Here is a 15,397-nt window from a genome sequence, read left to right as displayed (position 1 = left end):
CGGCATGGCCCCTGGTATGGCACGGCCGCCCGTGGGGCAGCAGGCTCTCGGCACGGAGCGGTCAGCGTGCCGGGGCCCAGCGCCGACTCTCACCATCTCCTCCTGGATGCGCTGCGTGACAGTCTGCGCAGCCTTCTTGTGCGCCTGGAAGAGGCTGATGACGCTGGTCCTGTCAGGGTCCAGGATGTTTTCATCCTCGTCCCGCACCACCAGGTCCAGTGAAAGGATCCTGCGGAGGCCAGGACAGGGTGAGGCAGGACCTGGCGCTCGGCTGGGCCAGGGGGACACGGGTGGGTGCATCCCGCCAGGACCCGCCTGCAGGCACGGCGTGGGGGCAGGACACATCCCGATGGGTCCTGGCCAGCAGCAGAGCCCTGGCGAGGGGATGAGCCGGGCAGCACCAGGGACGCTGTCCTGCCCCAGCCAGGGCTCGTCGGCGACAGCCCTTGACTAGGTGGCTCGCACGCCCACCAGCACACTCACTGACCCCAACCGCCACGGGACAGCCAGCCAGGACAGCGGGGACACAGGGTGCTCGAGGGACACCCAGCCAGATGATGGGGACACAGGGACGGCCAGCCAGGCTGGCAGGGACACTGCAGCAGAGGGGCTGAGCGTCCCTCAGCACCGCACAGCCCGTGCCTGGGGTGGGGGCAGATGCCCGCCCCCCCCCATGCTCCATCCCCGCTCTCACTTGTTGCCGTAGTCGATCTTGCCGGTCACCTCCTTCTTGAGCTGCAGGAGCTCGTCCTTGGGCAGCGTCCCCGAGAGCAGCTGCGAGCGCCGCTCCATCAGCTCGTACATCATCCGCTTCACCTGCCCGTACCGCTCCGTCTGCCCTGCCTGCGGGCAGCAGCGCAGGGTCACCGGCGTCCCTGCCGGTCCCGCTCTGCCTGCCCTGCCTGCGGGCAGTGGCGCAGGGTCAGCAGCGTCCCTGCCAGCCTGGTCCCCCGGCCCTCACCACGTAGAGCTGCTTCCAGATGGTGGCCCACTCCCGCAGCGTGGTGGTGATCTCCTGCACCATGGGCATCTCGGCGGGCACCACGCTCTCCTCCGCCCTGGGGAGAGGCACAGGGACACAGGGAGCCCCGTGGCACCGCACGGGCCCCCGCACCGGGCAGGCAGATGGGGCCCGCCCGCCCGTGGCCGGTACCTACCCCCTGCGCTCCACCACGGCACCCTTCAGGTGGATGAGCGAGGCCGGGAAGATGCCCTGGGGGAGCCGGAGCCGTCAGCACCCGCAGCTGAGCTGGGCAGGAGACGGCCCTGCCCAAGGGGCCGGGGGCTCCCCGCCCCAGGACCGAGGGTCCCGCAGAGGGTCCCAGCCTGGCGATGCCGCAGGGTGCCCGGCGCGTCCCCGCAGCAGGGACAGGGCAAGCCGCCGGCGGTGCCCGCACCCCCCCCTGCACCCGGACCCCAGCAGCCCCTCACCTACCCGGGCAGCCCTGTTCCTGAGCGAGTACCCCCGGTACCAGCCTGCAAGGGGAGGGAAGGGGACGCCGTCAGCGGGGCTCAGGGACCTGGCAGCCTGCGGCGGGGCAGGGCTGGGTGCCTGCTGGCAGCGCCACCAAGAGAGGGTGCACGAAGCCCCCGCGTCGGGGTGCAGCCGGGTACCCAGCCCAGCCTCTCCCTGGCAGGGGACAGCGTGGGGCCTGGCCAGGGCTGCCGGACCCCCTTACCCTCGGAGGCTTGCAGGATGTGCACCGTCTCCCCGATCTGCAGCGGGAGGTGATGCTCGCTGGTGCGCGGGAAGTTCCACACGGCTGCGGGGAGAGGGGCCGGGAGCTGTGAGTAGGGGTCTCTCACCTGAACCGCCCCCACCAGCATAGCCCCCGGGCCCTGAACCCTTCGGGGCAGCATCCCCCATGGCCAGCCTCCCCACGGGAGGCAGAGCCCCCTCAACGGGCATCGCTCAGCCCCGAGAGACGGTGCAGAGCCCCAACCCCACACAAACGGCATGAGACCCCTGAGCATGCACGGTGCGAGGCAGAGGAGCGCTGGCCACAGCGGAGCAGGGGTGGGGAGTGGACCCCCCACACCGGGAGAGCCCACCGCAGCCTGCCCAGGGCTGGCAGCTCAGGGACACGCAGGGCAGTCCCTGGGGACAGTGGGAGCCGGCGGCAGGGGCAGCGGAGGGGCGGCAGGAGCACAGGAGCTCGCTGGCGGCCAGACACTTCCTGCTGCGGCACAGGCTGCACCGGGCCGGGCTGCGGTTAGTTCTGCCGCTATTTCTGGTCCTGGGGACAGTGACAGCTCTGTCTGGTGGAGGCGGCTCTGGCTTGGCCCCAGGACCGGCTGAACCCTGCACTGGGGGACAGGCCCCTGCAGACATGCCTGCACCCGGGGGTCCCTGCTGGGACGCTGCCTGTGCCCACCACCAGACCCGGCCAGGGCCAGCTCGTACTGCGACACCCCCAGACCCACACGGCTCATCGGGACCACTCGTGCTGGTCCCAGCACACCTTGCAGCACCCTGAGGTCCCACGGAACCCAACCTGCCACCCTGCCCTCCACATGAGGACCCTGAGCCAACCCGGACCAGCACCCGGCCCCGATCCGGGCTCGCTCCCCTCCAGCCCCTTCCCACCCCCAGGCCCCAGCCAGGCAGGGCTCCTCGCAGGACCCGTAACACCCGTCAGGCGCAAGCAGGAACCGAGAGGAGACCCTGCCCCGGGTGCTGCCCAGGACCCCGCGGGGGCTCATCCCTGCTCTGGGTGCTGCCGGCAGTGAAAGGGGAGGGTGCGGGAAACGCCCCCGGCCAGAAACGGGAAGAGGCACAGGGCTGTGAGGGCCAGCACGGGGCACGGGGAGCGTGTGCTCGCACAGGGGCTGGGGTCGGCGTGGGGACCCTGAGCTGGGGGGCGGTGCAGGGAACGGAGCTGCCCAGGGCTTTGCCGTCACCAACGCAGGGGCTGGCAGCAAAGCCGCAGCCGGGACCTGGCGCACATTGTAGGGGTGGCTCTGGGCTCCCCCAGGCACCTCCTGGAGAGCTGGCCACGCACGAGCCAAGGATGCCCGTTAACAAGCTAACGACCCCTTGGGTGGGGGCTTCTGCCCTTCAACAGCCAGGCTGAGCGCAGGCCCACAGCTCAGAGGGGGGGCCAGATCCTGTGCCAAGCCCCCTGCCCCAGTGCTGTGCCCCCAGCCCCACCCAGCACCAGCCATGCCCAGCCTCTGGACGTGTGGATCCCACCGACACCTGCCCTGCTCAGCCCCCATCCCCTGGGCCACCCGTCAGCAGCCCTGCAGCCCCCCACCGACCCCCCCAGTGCCAGCATCGCAGGGACCCGGCCCCCGCATCGCACCGCCTCGCGCCGCCGACGGCCCCACCCAGCCCAGCACCACCAGCGCCATTCACCCCGCAGACCCACACCATCGCCCAGCCACCATCGCCCACCCCTCTATACAGCCCACTGCTGCAGTGCCACCGCAGCCGGGGACACCGTCAGCATCACCGCAGCCGCGAGCGCCCCATCCCGCCAGCCCCGCACCCCTCCGCCAAGCCGGGGAGCCCAGCAGGGCCCGGCCCCCGCTCAGCCCCGAAGCCTGCACTCACCCACGCCATACTTCTCCTCCTTGGTGGGCAGCCACGGGGCCATGGCGGGCTGTGCCAGGGGGACCGGGGCCCTACGCGGGACGGCTGCTGGTTCCTCCTGCCGCGTTCCCCAGGTCACGTGCTATCTCACCGGCTTGTGCAAACCTCCGCTTCCTCAACACGCAGCCGGGCGCTGCAGGGACCCACTCAACCGCCCTGCACCCCCCGCGTGCTGGGGCAGGGGTGGCAGGGCTGGAGCCCCCAGGACCATGGCACGCCACCCACCCACGGGCCCAGGCGGGTCATTGTCCCTGCTTGTGGGGCACGATGGGGCTGCCGGCCCCAGGCGATGCTGCGGCACCGCGAGCCCCCCCGGCTGAGCGCCACTGCCAGAGCCCAGCAGACAGCGGGACACGGGGCTGGAGCCCGGGGCACGGAGCAAGTGCAGCTCCAGCCGCCCCATGGCACGGGGAGCCGCAGGGAGCCATGTGCTTGGGCCGGCCACACCGCTCCAGACCAGCACCGCTGGGACGACGTCTCTGCCTCCCCATCCAGGGCTGGCCCGTCCCTGTTCCTCGGTGTGCGAGGCTTGGCGGCATGAATGCCGGCACGGTGCACGGCTGCACCCAGGGCTCTGCGGGCCCGTGCCCAGCCCTCCGTTCCCTGCGGCACCGGGACGGTGAGCGAAGCAACGGTTCAGCATCAACCACTTCCTTCCTCCCGCCTGCTGCAAACCCCGGCTGACCAGCACCCGTGGGTCCACGGGGACTGGATGCTCGTCCTCTGGCCCTGCTCAGCCCTGAGCCAGCGCTGGCCAGGCCCTCTTCCCCCCCACACGGCCATGCTGCCCTGAGACCCCCGTCCCCCCGAGACCTGCTGCTGGCCTGCCGCAGCTGGGCTGCCGCTCTTGTGGTTTGAAGCACTTCTCCCTCTGCCCCTTCCAGGCGGCGTCAGGCTCCTTCCCTGCGCCGCCCGCGCCCCCCTTGCAGGCCCCCATCTCCCCCGCCAGCCTGAGCCTGCCCCGGGCGCGGGGCCCCCATCCCACGGGTGACCCCTGGCCCCACGGCAGACACCCCCGGCCCGAATCCCGCTCCGGGCAGCCCTCACAGACCCCTCTGGAGGGGGACGGGGAGCCCCACGGGAAAGGGAGCTCGAGCAGGTTTGGGTGAGCCGCCGGAGCTGGGCGAGCGGAGCGGGGTGTACGGGGGGACCCAGGAGCAAGGAGCTGCCCCCCGAGCACGGAGCTGGAAGGGACAACCCGGGACCGTCACCGCTCTGCCAGCGTCCTCCCCTCTCCCGGGGGTCCGCTCCCGGCACTGCCAGCGCAGCACGCCGGGCCAGCCCGCGGGCGCTTGGCTGCCGTGGGGACCTTCGGTGCGGGAGAGCCGCCGTCCGGGGCCGAGGTGCGAGGGCGGGAGCCGCAGCAGCCGCCACCCCTCGGCGGAAAGGTCAGGACGTGCCGCCCCGCCAGCACGGAGCTGCCCGGCCGGTCCCGGAGCTGCGGGGCAGAGCGGTGACCGCGGGCGGCTCCGGAGCGTCGCTTTCCGCCGGCAGCCGAAGTCCCGCCCGGTCCCCGCCCGGCTCTGCCCCGCCGCCCGGTCCCCGCGGCCCCGGCCGTGCCGGCGGGAGCTCGGTGCCAAGGCGCGCCGGGGATGCGCGGGCCGGGCCGGCTGCCGGGCCGGGAGCTCCACCTGCCGGCCCCCGCCGGAGCCGCCGCGGGCTGAGGGCGCCCGCCCTGGGTGCGGGGTCCCGGGCACGGGAGGCCCGGCACCGGCACGGGATGCCCCGCACGCAGGTGGCACCGGCACGGCATGCCGGCGGGCCCGGGCTGCGGCGCGGGGCTCCGAGCAGGGAGCGGGCGAGGCCCGCGCTGCCGAGCGCCGTCCCGGCCGAGACACGGAGCGCGGCCGGAGCCGGGAGCGGTGCCGGGACAGGTCCCCCTTTCCGGGCCCGGGCCCCGGGCGGCTGCTCTGTACAAACACACCGGCGGCGGGGCGGAGCCCGCGGGGAGAGGGGAGCCCGGAGGCGCCCCGGGCCGGTTCCCGGGCACCGGGAGGCCCGTCCCTCCGCCGCGGCGCTCAGGCGGCCCCGGGGCCCGGGGGCGGGGGGGGGGGGGGCGGGCAGTAGGACCCGCCCGTCGCCACGCAGGCAGGGCCGCGCCTAGCAACAGGCCGCGCGCCGGCGGGCGGGGAACGCCCCACGGCGCTGATTGGCGGCCGCGGGCAGAGCCACGTGACGGCGCCGCGGTCACCTGACGGTTTCCCGAGGCAGGGCCCGAGGTGGCGGCGGCGCGCGCAGGTGAGCGGCGGCCGGTACGGGCCGGAACCGGAACCGGAACCGGAACCGCGGCTCGGGGGGCTGAGTCGGGGGACTCGTCCCGTCTTGTCCGGTCCGGTCCGGTCCGGTCCCGGTGCTCAGGTGCCCGGTCTGGTCCGGCCCGGTGCCCCCCCGGCCCGGTACGTCTGTGCCATTCGGGTCCGTCAGCCGGAACCAGCCCCGGGCTGTCTGCCCGACTCCAACGTGTGCGCCCTGTCCCACGCCCCACGCGCCCCGGCCCGGTCCCCCACGCACAGCCCGGCCCGGTGCCACCGCACCCCCACCCCCCCGGTCCTGCCCGGCCCCGGTCCCGTCCCACCCCGGCCCGGTCCCCCCCCACCCCGGCCCGGTCCCCTGGCTGTCCCTGCTCCCCAGCCCAGGCCGTGCCCTGTGCCCCTGCTGCCAGGGTCACGGGCGAGGGTGGGTCAGCGCCCCCGGGTCTGCTGTGACCTGGTGGGTCCCGCTCCACCTCCCGCCTGCCCTTGCAGCACCGGCGCTGGCGTCCCCGCCATGGCCGGCTGCGGGGCCCCTGGCTCCCCACCCCGGCAGAGCGGCCCTGGCTCCGTGCTGGAGGAGGAGGAGGAGGAGGATGACCCAGCCCTGGGCTGCAATGGCGACCTGGAGGTGAACCCCTACGACGGGCTGCCCTTCTCCTCCCGCTACTACGAGCTCCTGCGGCAGCGCCGGGAGCTGCCCGTCTGGACCACCAAGTACAGCTTCATGGAGCACCTGGAAGGCAACAGCGGCATCGTCCTGGTCTCTGGGCCCCCCGGCACTGGCAAGAGCACCCAGGTGAGTGGGGGGGCCATGTGAGGGCAGCCGGGAGCCGCCGGCCCCGCTGGGGGCTGCGCCCGGCCAGGGAGGGCCACGCTGCTGCCTGGGAGCCTGGCGCAGGGCTGCGGTACCGGCCGCTCTGCCGACGGTCCCTCCCTGCGCCCGCCGGACTCCCAGCTGAGCGTCCCGTCCCTCCTGCGGCGCCGCTGTCGGCGGCCCGAGGCCGCTGCCTTCCCCGTGGGGCCTGCCTGCGGATCCCGCTCCCGTGCGAGCGAGCCACAGTCCCCGTGTTACGGGAGCCGCCAGGCCCTCGCTCCTGCCAGAGCAGCGCGGGCAGGCCCTGCGCGGCATTACCGCACCCTCGGCCATGGTGGGGTGGGGAGGTGGGAGCCTGGACGGCTGCGGGCAGAAGGCACGGGCGTGGGACTGTGGCTGGGCAGCAGCTCCCTGATGCCACGGCATCATCTGAGCTTGTGGGGGGACGGAGGGGGCGATGGGGCCCGCTGGGCTTTAGCTCCACCGCGATACCTGGGAGTGTGCCACTGTGGTGAGCCCAGCGTGGGGCAGGGCTAGCGCAGAGCTGGGCGGTCGCGTGCCGGGATCTGCCGGGGCAGGCGCTGGGGCCCCGGGCAAAGCCTCGGCACGAGCCGGGACGTGCTGCCACGGCCGCCCCGGGAGCGGCTGTCACAGTGGCGCAGGGCGTCGTGCGGGCACAGGAGGTGGCACAGGGAGGGGAGACGGCCCTTCCCTGGAGCCGGGCACGGGGGGCACAGGGCACGGACGGTCAGGCTGAACGGTGGGGGTCCGGGGTGCCAGGATCCCACCTGCCCGCCCCAGGGAGCTGGTCCCGCCTGGCAGCCCCTGTCGCGGCACGCAGAGACGTCGTCAGGCAGACTTTGACCAGGGGAGGGATCACCTGGAAGCTGCGGGGGCAGCCGTGGCCTCTGCGGGCTGGGTCACCACGCAGCAGCTGCCAACACCCTGATAGCCTCCGGGGCCATCGGCTGCTGGCAGTGGGCTCGGGGCCGCTTGCCCAAAGCACCTCCCTCCCTTGGGCGTGACTGTGGCACCGGCTGACCCACGGCGTGCCGGATTTAGGGAACGAAGCCCTTGTGGCGGGCCTGGATTTGGGGAATAAACCCCACCAGGGCTGGGCTGGTTTTGGATGACCCGTGTGCTCCTGGCTGGCTGTGAGCAGCCCCTGGGCAGGACTCTGCCTGCCTGTGACCCTGGGTGCTGGGCAGACACAGAGGCGCAGACATCTGCTCATGGGGGGCTCACGGGGCGGGAGGAGTGAGCGAGGCGGGTGGGTGTGTTGGGAGCAGTCAAACAGCAGATTCCTGGTGCCCAGGGGACATCCGCACAGCCCTGGGACCGTCCCGCAGTGCCTGGCCGGGTGCTTAGGCAGCGGCTGCTCCCCAGCATTACCTTCCTCGTCTCTCACCGTGGGGTTTCCTGGGGGGGGTGTGTGATCCCTCTGGCCCCACGTGAGGATGCTCGAGCCCCTGCCACAGACCTGTGGCTGCTGCACGGTCTGGATCTTGTGGCCCTAGCCAGTGACCGCTGGTCTGCGCTGAACCTGAGTGGGGACCTGCCCTGGAGGGGTAACAGGAGAGGAGTAGGGGGCTGGTTAGAACAGAGCAGGATGGCTCCCCTCGGCAGGGACCCGCAGCCGTTGTCTGGTCCAACTGCCTGACCGCTCCAGGGCTGACCAGAGGTTAAAGCACGTTATTACAGGCGTTGTCCAAACGCCTCTTAAGCCCTGGCAGGTGTGACCTGGAGGCACCGCTCGGTCTGAGCTGGCAGCTCGGGTGAAGGCAGTGCAGCACGTACCCCCCCAGCCCCCTTTTTCCTTGGGAGGCGGAGAGGGCGGTTGTCCCGTGTCCTTAGTGCAGGACCCGGGCCGAGGTGTCCCCTAACGAGGCAGAAAGCTGCCGGTGCGGGGCGATGAGGCTGTGGGGCTCGGGTCACAGGTTGCTGGAGCTCAGGAGTGGCGGTCACGGGGAGGGAAGGTCCCGCCTGAGCTGTCGAGCGTTCTGTGCGGCCTCTGGCCTAGGAGGGGGGTCTACTGTGGGGAGGGTCCCTCTGCCCTCCTGGTGGGGGGCACAGCAGGTTCCGTTCCGTGATGGGGAGGGGGACATGCCAGCGCTCCTGGCAGGGGCCGCACTGTCCCCAGGTCCTGACCGGTGTTCTGGCCCCACAGATCCCGCAGTGGTGCACGGAGTACGCCCTCTCCCTGCAGTTCGCCCACGGCGTGGTGGCCTGCACCCAGCCCCACAGCCTGGCCGCCCTCAGCCTCTCCCTGCGTGTGGCAGACGAGATGGACCTGAACCTGGGCCATGAGGTCGGCTACTGCGTCCCCCATGAGGACTGCTGCACCACCGAGACCATCCTCAGGTACAGGGACGGGGGGGCCCCGTGGGTCGCCAGTGCCGGGAGTGTCTGTCGCACTGCGCTCTAATCCCGCTGAGCTCCCCGGCTGCAGCGTAATCTCTTAATCCAGCCTGGCCTCGTTGGGGGAGCGAGGAACCGGGCTGCTGGCTGCCCTGGCCCTCCTGGGGCTGCGGTGGGGGCTCCTGCCGCCAGGGAGGGGGCGAGCCGTGCTCCCTGGGGCTGCGTGCGGGGACGCCTGCGGGGGTGCAGCCTGCGGTGCCGGGAGTCCCCGGGGCCACCCCTCGCTGACGGGGCTCGTCCGTGGCAGGTACTGCTCGGACGAGATGCTGCTGCGGGAGATGACGTCGGACCCGCTGCTGCGGCAGTATGGGGTGGTGGTGCTGGACGAGGCGCAGGAGCGGACGGTGCCCACCGACGTGCTGCTGGGGCTGCTGAAGGACGTGCTGCACCAGCGCCCCGCGCTGAAGGTGGTGGTGGTGACCTCCCCAGCCATGGAGGAGCGGCTCCGTGCCTTCTGCGGGGACCCCCCCGTGGTGCGGGTGCCGGGGCCCGGGCCCCCTCCCCAGCTGCTCTACAGGGACCCGCCGGCCCGCGGCCACGTAGCAGCTGCCTGCCAGGCCGTGCTGGACATCCACCGGCGGCAGGAGCCCGGCCACATCCTGCTTTTCCTGGCCAGCGAGCAGGTGGGCTGCTTGGCTCCTGGGGGGTGTCACCGCACCGCAAGGTGCCAGGGGGAACAGGGAAGGGGGAAGGTTTGGGTTGGCAGAGACCCCACAGCCCATCCAGTCCCACCCCCCTGCCATGGGCAGGGACACCCTCCACCAGCCCAGGTTGCCCAAAGCCCCATCCAACCTGGCCTTGACCACTGCCAGGGAGCCAGGGGCAGCCACAGCTTCTCTGGGCACCCTGTGCCAGGGCCTCAGCACCCTCACAGGGAAGGATTGCTTCCTCAGATCTCATCTCAAATCTACCCTCTTTCAGCTTAAAATCCTTTTCAGCTGCATGCGGGGAGCCCTGAGGATGGCGGGTGCTGCTGGGGATTAAATCACAAGAGCTGGGCTCCTCTGCGGCAGGGCTGCAGGCACCGAGTGGGACCCGGAGTCTTTTCCCCCAGGGCACCAGGAGGCAGCCGCAGGGCATGGTGCAGCGCCCTGTCCCAGAGATGGGGCTGCTCCGAGCATCGGTGGGTGTCACTCGTGTTCCCCCATCCTTCCGCAGGAGATTTCCGAGTGCTGCGAGGCCATCCAGACCGAGGCCATGGCGCTGAACCCGGGGCTGGGCCCGCTGCTGGTCCTGCCCCTGCACCCCAGCGTGGGCCGTGCAGCGCAGAAGGTGTACGAGGCGCTGGAGGAGAGCGGCCGAGAAAGGCGGGTGATCGTCACCCACTGGCTCGCGGACTCGTCCTTCTCTCTGGGGACTGTGCGCTTCGTCATCGACTCGGGGCTGGAGCTGCGCAACGTGAGTGTGCCAGCCCACGGTGTGCCAGCCCGCGCCGGGGGTGCCGGGATGGGGAGCTGCACGGCAGCGAGCGGGGGGCCCGGCTCCGCTCTGGAGAGCAGCAGGACCATGGCGGTCTGCGGCAGCTGCTCGGCCCAGGTCCTGCCGTGACGCCCTGGGACGGAGGATGCTGTGCGAGATGTGGGACCTGCCCCGGGGAGGCAGCAGTGGCAGGGTGGGGGTGCTTTGGAGAAGGTGGGGGCTCATCTGCGGGGGTCCCTTCTCACCACCCGGCCCGCAGGTCTACAACCCCCGCATCCGGGCAGAGTCCCAGGTGCTGCGGCCCATCAGCAAGAGCCAGGCAGAGTCGCGCATGCAGCGAGCCGCAGGCAGCCCTCCAGGTGAGAGCCCCTGCCCAGGCGTCCCCCAAATACATCCCACCCCAGTGGGGCCCCAGGCAGCCCGTGGCCCAGCACACCGCCCTGCCTGCGCCTGCGGCCCGGTCCCTGGGCTCCATCGCGGCTCACGGCCCCTCTGCTGCAGGCACCTGCCTGCGCCTCTACTCAGAGGCCGCCTACGAGCAGCGCCTGCCCCCCAGCCCCGCGCCCCATGTCAGCGAGACCAGCCTCAGCCGCCTCGTCCTGCTGCTGAAGCGCCTGGACATCGCCGACATGGGCCAGTGCGACTTCCTCGACCGGCCAGGTAGTGCCGGCGGGGCCAGGCACGGCATAGGGGGGCTGGTGTGGAGGGGCGCGATGGGGGTGGCCGTGCCGGAGGAGCTGGAGGGTGGCCGTGGCCGTGGCTGTCCCTGCAGCCTGGGTTGTCTCTGGAGAGGGGCTGGAGGGTCTGGCGGGTGCAGGAGGAGGATGGGCAGAGCTGCCTGGTCCTGGCAGCCGGCTGACGTCCTGCTCCAGCCCCCGAGTCGCTGATGCAAGCGCTGGAGGACCTGGACTACCTGGCCGCCCTGGACGATGACGGGAACCTGTCGGAGGTTGGGATCATCATGTCGGAGTTTCCCCTGGACCCCCAGCTGGCCAAGGCGCTCATCGCCTCCTGCGAGTTCGACTGCGTGGAGGAGATGGTCAGCCTGGCCGCCATGCTCACGGGTACCGTGCCGAGGGGCTCGGAGCCAGCTCTGCTGCTGGCGCGGGGCACGGCGCAGCCCCGGGAGAGCCGGCGCTGGCAGGGGTGGTGCCGGGGGGCACATGGTGACCTTCCCTCTGCGCCATCCCCAGCTTCCCCCTGCTTTGTGCCCCCTTCCACGCACCTGGAGGAGGCCGTGACCATGCGCCGGCGGGCCCTGCTGCACCCGGACGGAGACCACTTCACCCTCATCAACATCTTCAACGCCTTCCAGCAGCGTGAGTGCCGGGCAGGGGCTCGACTGCTGGCGGGCTGCATGCCCACGGGTGTCCCATGGCTCCCTTGCGTGCCCCCTGCTCCCTTCGGGAGCAAGCACTGCAGCCGCATTCGTGACCCTTTCCGGGGAGCACCCTGGCTGCAAGGGGGTCCCAGCCCCAGCCTGGGGGCCGTGCTCTCTGTCCCCACTGCGTTGAGGGGACACAGTCTGTGGGAGCAGCAGTGCCTGGTTTCGTGTCCTGTGCGCCCCCAGCCCAGCCAGGCGGGGTCTCTGCCCGTCCAGCCCCATCCCCGCCGTGCTGACCCCGCTCTCCCCGCAGACAACGCGGACGAGGGCTGGTGCCGCAAGCACGCGGTGAGCGGGGAGGCGCTGCGGCTGGCCGGCATCGTGCGAGCGGAGCTGCTGGAGGTGATGCAGCGCATCGAGCTGCCCGTCTCGCCCCCCGCCTTCGGCACCGACGCCAACGTGCTCAACATCCAGAGAGCGCTCATCTCTGGCTACTTCCTCAAGGTGGGCTGGGGGCTGCAAGGGGCCCGACCGCGGGGCGAGGGTCGTGCCAGCCAGCCCCGCTGCCCTCCCGCTCCGCTCCCCAGGTGGCTCGCGACATCGACGGCTCCGGCAACTACGTGATGCTGACACACAAGCACGTGGCCCACCTGCCCCCCGCCTGCTGCTACCTGCTGCGGCAGCCCCCCCAGCACCTTCCCCCCTGGGTCCTCTACCACGAGTTCACCATCTCGCAGGACAACTGCCTCCGCGTGGTCTCGGAGATCCAGCCCCAAATGTGAGGACCTCGGGGACGGGTCGTGCCTGGGCTGTGTCTGCGCGTGGCTCCAGAGCTGGCGCTGGCCCGGGAGCACAGCAGAGCCCTGGGGCATGATGCCGGGCCTGGGCCACCTCTCCTCTGGGCAGGTGGGGGGCTGTCCCCGTGCGGGGGAGCGAGGAGGCTGCTCCAGGGAGGCCCCTTGGACCCGCTGCCCCTCCTTGACTCCCCCGTCCCTGCAGGCTGGTGGAGCTGGCACCCCAGTACTACCTGAGCAACCTGCCGCCCAGCGAGAGCCGCGACCTGCTGATGGAGCTGCGGGAGAAGGTGGTGGCCGTGGAGGATGTGCCGGTGGTGCCAGAGCCGGTGGGAGAGGCAGCCGGCGGGGAGGACGAGGAGAGGGAAGTCTGTGTGCTGCAGTGAGCTGGAGCCACAGGAGCCCCTGTGTCGGGGCCGCCTGGGCTTGGCTAGGGCCACCGGGGACGGGAGAGCCCTGGGGAGGCTGTGCTGCTGCAGGGGCCGACCCGATCCCCAGGGAGGCGCAGGCAGATCCTGCCGCTGCTGCAGTTCTGCACCACGGTCGTGGTGCTGGTGGCCACACGGCACAGGGGCCGGACCGGCCCCTGGCTTCTCGCCTGGGGACAGAGCCCGGTTTGGGAGAGCGCTGGCCCCGGGGCCAGGGGAGTCGTGCGGGCCCTCCCCGCCCCAGCTCCTTCGCCCCGTGTTTCCCTGGGGGCTGCTGTGGGGCTGGGGCTGCAGCCGTGCCTGTCCCACTCCCCCCACGGCTGGGGGAGCAGCGCCCGGGGGCCGAGGGGCCACTTGCAGGTCTCTCCTGTATAAAGTTTTGTGACCTTTGCTCCTGGCCTTGTGTCCGTCATTGCAGCCGGGGGTGGCCCACGCCGCAGAGTGGTCTGGCCAAGGTGGGCTCCGTCCCACCCCGGGGTCCTGCCTGGAGCGACACGAGGGCTCCTCCAGCCCCCATGCCCCTGCGGGGCAGCTCTGCACCCCCCCCCCCGCCCCGAGCCTCCCCTCTCCCAGGGGCTTTCTGAACATGAGGCATCCCTGCTCTTGCTCACCTCCCGCCTCCGGTTCTGGGTAGCGTACCGCTGCCCCTGGTCACGCCGACACGCTGAGGGGCAGCCCTGGCCTTTGCGCCGGGCCTTCCCCTCCGCGGTCGCGCGCTCTTCTGCAGAAGCAGAGAGGAAGCTGCGGCCGGGGGGGCGGTGGGCGGCAGCCTGGATGTGCAGCCAGCTCCTGCTCCCCCTGGGACAGGGCACGGGTGCTCGCCCAGGGAGATGCCCCCCTTCCTCCCCCTCCTCGAGGTCCCCTTCCTGCCTTGGGGTCTCCTCCCGCTCTCCAGCAAGTCCCGCTTGTCTCACGACTCCCCGGCACCACAGCCAAGGGCTGGGCTTCTGCCTGGGGGGCCGGGGGTCCCGGCATTGATGCTGTGCTCCAGCCTCTGCCCCAGGACAGACCCCTTGGCCTGGGCTGCTCCATCCCGGCAGCTGACACCCCCTCATCTCCCTCCTTCCACCCTTCCCTCCGTCTCCCTCCTTCCTTCCCTCTGCACAGCCCACGTGTGGGGGCATCGGCTGTTCCCAGGAAGAGGCCCGGAGGCTCCACCGCCCCATCCCCACCGCAGCACCTCGAAGGTCAGGTGGGAAGTTGAGGGCTGGGCCTTCCCGCAGCCTCCTCAGAGCCTCAACTCCCCCTTCGCTTTCTAGGAACCCCAGAAAGTACGTCAGTGGGAGCAGTGGGACGCAGCTCACGCCTCCCTGCCCTGGGGCCACCTGCCCCCGGGGTGAGGCGGCTGCCCCATCCCCTCTGCCCGGGCCAGGGCTGCAGGCGGTGGGGGCCGGGGCCCGGTGTGGGCGCAGGGGCTGTGCCCTGCCCAGCTGAGCGGAGCAGCCGTGCAGCGGAGCTGGGCCAGTGTTCGCGGGGAAGGCGACGGGGAGGCCGGCGGCTGTGGCTGCTTCTGCATCCCCGTCGCGGCGCAGCAGCCCGCGGGACGAGTGGCCGGGGCAGCTGTGTGGCCCTGGGAGGGGAGGGAAGGGGCGAGACAGCCGGTGCCTGGCTGGGTGCAGCACCCTAAGCCTCTGCAGGGACCCACTCCTCTCCTTGGGGACCCACCGCAGCCCAACCAGCCAGGGCCAAGCACGGCGCCTGGGATGGGCACTGATGGACCTTGGTGGTCCCTTCCCCACGCGCCGGCCCCTGCTCCCCCCGTGGCAGGGGGCTGCGGGTGCTCTGTGCGGCACACAGTGATGTGCAAACCTCAGCCGGTCCTGGGGCTCAGGACCACTCTGCGGGAGCTGGGAGCACTCGGGGCTCCGGCACCATCCCAGGCGCCCAGCGCCGCCCCTTCGCCCAGCGGTTCCCAGCGGTGATGCCCGCGGTCGGAGCAGGGCAGCGGGACCCCAGTGCCCCCCGGCCTGGGAAGTACCTGTGGTGAGTCCCAGCAAGGCTGGGGCAGGGTGGGTTGGGGGCTGAGGGTGGGTCCTGGCTCGCAGCTCCACCCAGCGCAGCTTTCTCCTCTTCTGAGAACTGTGATGCTTCTGAGGTTTGGCTTCACCTTGGGGCAGCCCCGCGGGGTCCTGGCTCAGTATATACCCAGCCGCCCGCCGGCCCCCAGCCCACACTGAGCCCACCGGAGCAGCGCACACCACGGCAGCGAGGTAAGCACAGCACGGGGGGCTGCCGGGGGGCACTTGCACTGCTGCCCCGGGTGGCTTTGTGCACCGGGGAGCCCCGGGAAGGTGCTGCCCTGGAGGGGGGCACTGCAGCCCCCTGCTCGGGAGGGCACCCGGCAGGGCTGCGG

The 15,397-nt window shown here is 72.0% G+C and overlaps 2 protein-coding genes across 4 annotated transcripts in view; one reads left to right on the top strand and one right to left on the bottom strand.

Moving 5' to 3' along the window:
• Window positions 1-3,700, bottom strand: part of LOC142601829 (dedicator of cytokinesis protein 2-like) — a 75,544-nt gene extending 71,844 nt beyond the window's left edge. For 2 of the 3 annotated variants that reach the window (XM_075752921.1, XM_075752923.1), the window contains exons 1-7: window positions 3,557-3,700; window positions 1,680-1,763; window positions 1,436-1,476; window positions 1,158-1,213; window positions 962-1,058; window positions 695-843; window positions 94-229 (exon numbers count right to left, since the gene is read on the bottom strand). In XM_075752921.1, the coding sequence (XP_075609036.1) occupies window positions 94-229; window positions 695-843; window positions 962-1,058; window positions 1,158-1,213; window positions 1,436-1,476; window positions 1,680-1,763; window positions 3,557-3,599 (606 nt within the window). In that variant the 5' untranslated portion in view covers window positions 3,600-3,700. Of the gene's footprint in view, window positions 1-93; window positions 230-694; window positions 844-961; window positions 1,059-1,157; window positions 1,214-1,435; window positions 1,477-1,679; window positions 1,764-3,556 lie in introns of those variants that run through there. The other variant, XM_075752922.1, reaches the window with a different exon arrangement.
• Window positions 3,701-5,734: 2,034 nt separating this feature from the next.
• Window positions 5,735-13,435, top strand: DQX1 (DEAQ-box RNA dependent ATPase 1). The gene is made up of 12 exons (XM_075752920.1): window positions 5,735-5,833; window positions 6,340-6,643; window positions 8,829-9,022; window positions 9,327-9,702; window positions 10,238-10,477; window positions 10,758-10,857; window positions 11,000-11,158; window positions 11,371-11,562; window positions 11,692-11,817; window positions 12,136-12,326; window positions 12,410-12,600; window positions 12,822-13,435. Exons 2-12 carry the CDS (start codon window positions 6,362-6,364, stop codon window positions 13,000-13,002), a joined length of 2,232 nt encoding a protein of 743 aa, XP_075609035.1. The 5' UTR covers window positions 5,735-5,833; window positions 6,340-6,361; the 3' UTR covers window positions 13,003-13,435.
• Window positions 13,436-15,397: the final 1,962 nt, after the last annotated feature.

Source organism: Balearica regulorum, chromosome 4, assembly GCF_011004875.1.
Source record: "Balearica regulorum gibbericeps isolate bBalReg1 chromosome 4, bBalReg1.pri, whole genome shotgun sequence".
In the NCBI taxonomy this organism is placed as follows: Eukaryota; Metazoa; Chordata; class Aves; order Gruiformes; family Gruidae; genus Balearica; species Balearica regulorum.
The sequence above is the reverse complement of the archived record's forward strand: the minus strand, read 5'-3'. Positions and strand labels throughout refer to the sequence as shown.

Coding starts and splice junctions, on each gene's coding strand:
- DQX1 (XM_075752920.1), top strand. CDS start 6,362: ATGGCCGGCTGCGGGGCCCCTGGCTCCCCACCCCGGCAGAGCGGCCCT. Junction 6,644..8,828: donor GCACTGGCAAGAGCACCCAG/GTGAGTGGGGGG, acceptor CTGGCCCCACAG/ATCCCGCAGTGGTGCACGGA. Junction 11,563..11,691: donor CCTGGCCGCCATGCTCACGG/GTACCGTGCCGA, acceptor CGCCATCCCCAG/CTTCCCCCTGCTTTGTGCCC.